This window comes from Pteropus alecto, unplaced genomic scaffold (assembly GCF_000325575.1).
Source record: "Pteropus alecto unplaced genomic scaffold, ASM32557v1 scaffold160, whole genome shotgun sequence".
NCBI classification, from domain to species: domain Eukaryota; kingdom Metazoa; phylum Chordata; class Mammalia; order Chiroptera; family Pteropodidae; genus Pteropus; species Pteropus alecto.
The window spans coordinates 1,219,632-1,225,034 of record NW_006429864.1 but is presented as its reverse complement, the minus strand read 5'-3'; the positions used below and the strand labels follow the sequence as shown (position 1 = coordinate 1,225,034).

The window sequence follows — 5,403 nt, the reverse complement described above, 5'->3', positions numbered from 1 at the left end:
TCAGAGGTCTGTCTCCCGTAGGTCACAACCACCTTCCTGTCCACTGCTGGGAGTCCAAGAGCCAGAGCCAACTCCATTCACCTCCTTCTGCCCTAAGAAGAGCAGATGGTCCTCATCAGTGGTGGGCGGGGAGTCAGAAGGTCTCTTGGCTCTGGGAGGCAGTTCCTCAGTCCCCTGAAGGAAGGAGAGAAGAAAGACCTCTTCAAAGACCCCATTTCTGATCTGTGTCAGCTCATCTCTCAGATGGGGACACTGAGGGCCCAGGAGGATAGAACCTGGGCAAGGTTGCACAATAACCCCTTGTCCGGTGTATCGGCCAGTCCTGTCCCCTCTGCCTCCAAAGCCTCCACCCACTTCTCTTCCCCATGCCCAGATTACCTACAGTCCAGGTTATCAATGCTTTCATGCCTTGGTCTTCTCCCTGACTCTCTGCCTGTTTCACTTAAAGAAAATAAATATTTCCTCACAGGGGCTGGAGGGAGCTTTAAAACATTTCAGGCAAATAATTTCCCTTCCTAGCCTGTCCCTTGTCAAGCCTGTTCCAACCTCAGGGCCTTTGCACCTGCTGTGCCCTCTGTTGAGAATGCCCTTCCTCTGGATTTCCCTATGATGAGCTCTTTGTCTTCATTCTGGGCTCTATTGATGTCCCCTCTTCCAGAAAACCATGCCCACCACACTGTCTTGTTTTATTGTCTTCCTAATACTCATTCCCTGCCTGCCAAGTCCTATTCATTACTCAGTTTAGCTTTTATCAGCTCCTGCTAAACAGTGGGCTCAAACTCCAGCCCAGTGGAGAGCTGGGTACACAGCAAGTGCTTAATAAATGAGAGGATGAAACAGAAAATCCAAAGCAGGGGCAGGCCTGAGTCAGACCTCCCCAGGGACAGCGTTTTCCAAACTCGAGGCATTTACATAGCAACCACCTGGCTTAGAGTCATTCTACCCTGTTACGTTTCTTATGTAAGATTTTCCCTAAGCTGACTCACTTTTGTATTAAGTAATTTTATTTTCAAGAAAGACTTTATATCAACACTCTAAAGCAAACCAGTTTCATCTGCCATAGATTGGAGAGGCAATGAAAATGAAAAGTATGCTTAGTCTTCATTAAAGGGGATAATAAAAAAGTGTTGAAGACACATCAGCTCCCAACCGAGCCTTTCCACAGGGGGTTATGAGAAGTTGAGAAAGATTGTAACTCACCATGTCATTCTCCTGAGTTATGGCCATGCCCAGAGCACCCCAAGCTACTTTGGTGCCTTTTCCCCTATTCTAGGAGCCCAGCCCTGAGACTGACCTTCACCAAGCTGTCGTCCAGGGTGGCTGCTTCTTCCTTGGGGGCCACTGATGCTGTCTGCTGTGTGAGGTCCCACCACAGCAGGCCAGGACCCAGGGCACTGCGCTTGGTGGGGCCTAAAGAGCAGAGAGTATGGGGTCATTTAGTGAGGGGTGGGAGAGCTCTGATGAGTTCCAATCCCAGATGTGATAGTGACCCATAGGGGGAACCATGGCAAGCCTCTGCCTCTCTGGGCTTCAGTTTTCTCATCTATACATCAGTGGATGGCCAGGAGGGTCCAGCACATAGTTCTGTTTACTGATATGTGCCCAGCGTCTAGAATAGTGCTTGGTACAGAGATGGAGTTACTAAAGACCTGATGAATGTAGAGTCTAGACTAAGGAAGTGGAAACAGGTACTGTTATCACTATTGATTTAACTTGACATCTTTCATCTTCTTCGTGGGGTTCAGAATTTCTTGAGGAGCTGGAGTGGCCAAGTCCTGATCAGAAACTATTTCAGCACCAGGGACAGCGTCTCTCGTTCCCACCCCACATCCTCTGGCAAGGACTTAACCTTTGGGGGTAGGGGAAGGATGCCTCAGTTTCTGTCTTTGCAAAATAGGACAAGCCCTGCAAGGTACAGGGCTGTCCTGAAGGCAATGCAGCATAAAGGGTATAGATGTATCCAACACTCAATGGCAGCTTGGCCAGTAGGAGCGTCCTTCCTCTTCTCCCTGCCCAATGGATCCTGGAGTCAGAGGGATTTTTAGAATGACCTCTGAGGAGGCCACATGCCCTACTTACCTGTCAGGAAGCTGACAATGGCTCCAAATAGCATAGTGCTCACTGTGCCCAGGGCACCATAATAAAGATAGGAAATGGCATAGAAGCTGTCAGCCAAGATGGGTTGACCAGGGTCTATTCCGGAGTCCACCCTGAGGATGAGAAAGGTGGGCATGGGTCTAAAAGCCACTCCCAATCCATCCACTTCCTCCCATCTCCACTGCCATGGCCTAGCCCAGCTCTCCATTATTGTTCACCCAGCTGTGTGCCGTAGTCAATGCTCCTCTCCTGCTCTCCCACTCTCCCTCCCAGGCGTGCACCACATACAACCAGCGTTACTCAGATCACATCCTACCACTCACTGCTCATTACCCTCTGTGCTCCCTACTGCCTTCAGAATCAAACCCAAATAAACTCTTAGAAGAAAACATAGGTGTGAATTTTTATGACCTTGGATTTGGCAATCATTTCTTGGATGTGACCCCAAAAGCATAAGCAACCAAAGGAAAAAGATAAACTGGACTTCATCAAAATTAAAAACTTGTATGCATCAAGGACACTATTAAGAAAATGAAAAGACAATCCACAGAATGGGAGAAAATATTTGCAAATCATACATATGATAAGGATCTAGTATCCAGAATATATAAGTATATAAAGAATACATAAATTACAATTTAACAATAAAAAGACAAATGGCCCAATTTAAAAATGGGCAAAGCATTTGGATAGACATTTCTCCAAAGAAGATATGCATATGGCCAACAAACACATGAAAATAGCTTCAACATCACTAGTCATTAGAAAAATGCAAATCAAAATCACGAGATACCTCAAACCCACTAGGATGGCTAGAGTTTTAAAAAATGGAAAATGACAAGTGTTGAGGAGGATGTGGAGAAATTGAAACTCTTCTACATTGCTTGTGTAAATGTAAAATAGTGCAGCTGCTATGGAAAAGTCTGGTGATTCCTCAAAAAGTTAAACATAGAATTACCATATGACCCAGCAATTCCACTCCTAGATATAGGCCAAGAGAAATGAAAACATGTCCAAAATCTGTATACAAATGTTCAAAGCAGTGCTATTCACAATCACTCAAAAGTAGAAACAACCCAAATGTCCATCAACTGATAAATGGAAAAACAAAATGTGGTCAATCCACACAAGGGAATATTATTCAGTCATGAAAAGGAATGAAGCATTGACATATGCTACCATGTGGATGAACCTCGAAAACATCATGCTGATTGAGAGAAGCCAGATGCAGAAGGACACATATTGTATGATTCTATTTATATGAATTGTCCAGAACAGACAAACCCATAGCAAGAGAAAGTGGATTAGTGGTTGTCAAGTGCTGGTAGAGGGGGAGTGGGGAGTGATTGCTAAAGGGGACGGGGCTTCTTTTTGAGATGATGAAAATGTTCTTGAGTTAGATAGTGGTGATGGTTGTATAACCTTGCAAATATACTAAAACTCACTTTTAAATGGCTAATTTTATGGTCTGTAAATTATATCTCAGTTAAAAAAAAATGAGACCAAATTCCTCTGGTGGGACCACATCTCCTATCCTTTCTCCTCCCATTAAATCCACCCCAGTCTTACCATAGTCAATGCACTAAATTGAACCTGACCTCAGGGCCTTTGCACTTTCTGATCTCTCTGCTGGGAATACTCTTCCTTCACCTCATCCTAAGCCCAGCTCCTCCTCATTCGCGACTCAGTTTAAGGGTCCCTTTCTGATCACACTCTCTCAAGACACGCCTCCCCTGCTCACCTAGGGGCCCCGCTGGAGGCGTTGGAGGCAAGAAGAGGGCCCAGGACGCCAGAGGCATTAGCTGAGAGCACTGCACAGCCAGCAACCGAGGACGGCAGGACCCCCATGGACTGTGCGCTGGGCGGGTACAGAGTGGCGCCTACTGCCACCCACAGTGAGAGTGCCAAGCCCGCTGCTAGCCCAGAGAGGACGCCCTGGGGGTGGAGCAGGCGTCAGTGAACTGGGGCATCTGACTATGCCCCCCAGCCCCTCTGCCCGCCTGTTTCCACTCACAGGCGTGTTGCAGGCTGGGAGGAACATTCCCAGAGTGAAGGCTCCAAGGAGGGGTCCACTGAGGACACCCATGACGGTGAAGGAACCCTGGAAGATAGGATGGGGGTGTGGCTGAGGGCAGAGCCACCCTACTTCTCCGGGCCTCAGTTTACCTGCTGGGTAAACAAGACCTGAGGAATCCCACCGCAGGCCTTGAGACTCCTCTGTGCCTCAGTGTCTCTAAAGGAGAAAGGATGCTCTGTCTCTCTCCCCTGGGTTGCAGGTAAAGATGCCCATTCTCTCTCCTGATGGATGCGATCCCACCTCCACACCAAAGTGAGGCCCTTCCTGCCCACAGGCTGCCGTCCCCCGACCCCTCACCTCCCACATTCCCTCACCTCCAACCAGGTGGTTGTAGGAAGTATCCAGGGCCACTGGTGGCAGATGGAGCCCAGTTCTGCCACCAAGTGTATGACCCTCTCTAACCTCAGTGCAAGGAGGACAATGCCCCACCTCTTGGGGAGATCAGGGCTCCATCGGGGCGGGGGCTCACCTGGAGGACACCGCCCCCCAGCAGCGAGGACAGAGCCGCCACGGTGAGACAGGCTGAGCCATAGATGAATGCTGTAGCAATGGGAATGGCACTATTAGTTGGGAGAGGCTGCCCTGTCCCCCCACCCAGGTCCCCCAAACTCACAGAGCCCCTTGGAGATGATTACTAGTCTCCGGGGCGCCAGGGAGGACAGCTGCGGTTTGATGAGGTCCTCCACAGTTACTGCAGCCATGGCGTTGATGCTGGTGGATGCAGTGCTGGGGTACACAAGATGGGGGAGGGGGTATGGTCAGGCCACATTCAGAGACAGGCCACATGCCCTCTGGGGTCTACCTGCTAGAGGAGGCCCCTAGCTGCCCATACCATCTGACCTGCCAGGATCCCACCCAGCCCAAGGGCAGAGGCATGGGTGATAGACTCCCCCAAGAGTGGAGATGTCCACCTCCCACCCTGACTCCATACCTGATACCCCCATGGGAGCAGGGACACCCACAGCCAAGGAAACAAACAACACGAGTTCTCATTATAGAACAATAATGCAGCGCAGAGAACTGCTGCATGAGACCTTGGTCACTGCAGGAGCAGAGCTATGGCCAGAAGTCATGGAAGATTTGAAACCACCAGAATGTGAGAGCCCAGAGGCAGGAGTGGGGGACCACTTGGGTACAGCTGTGTCCCAAGATTTAGAATAGCAGTACCTGCCATGTAGTAGGTGCTCAACAAACATTTGTTTGGGGAGGAAGGACAGGCACGAGGAAGG

General features: G+C 49.3%; 1 protein-coding gene across 1 annotated transcript in view; it reads right to left on the bottom strand.

Moving 5' to 3' along the window:
- Positions 1-5,403, bottom strand: part of SLC5A5 (solute carrier family 5 member 5) — a 10,585-nt gene continuing 5,182 nt past the window's right edge. The window contains exons 9-15 of the mRNA XM_006904291.1: positions 4,788-4,900; positions 4,644-4,714; positions 4,112-4,198; positions 3,839-4,032; positions 2,080-2,210; positions 1,295-1,410; positions 1-174 (exon numbers count right to left, since the gene is read on the bottom strand). Of these exons, the coding sequence (XP_006904353.1) occupies positions 1-174; positions 1,295-1,410; positions 2,080-2,210; positions 3,839-4,032; positions 4,112-4,198; positions 4,644-4,714; positions 4,788-4,900 (886 nt within the window). The remainder of the gene's footprint in view (positions 175-1,294; positions 1,411-2,079; positions 2,211-3,838; positions 4,033-4,111; positions 4,199-4,643; positions 4,715-4,787; positions 4,901-5,403) is intronic.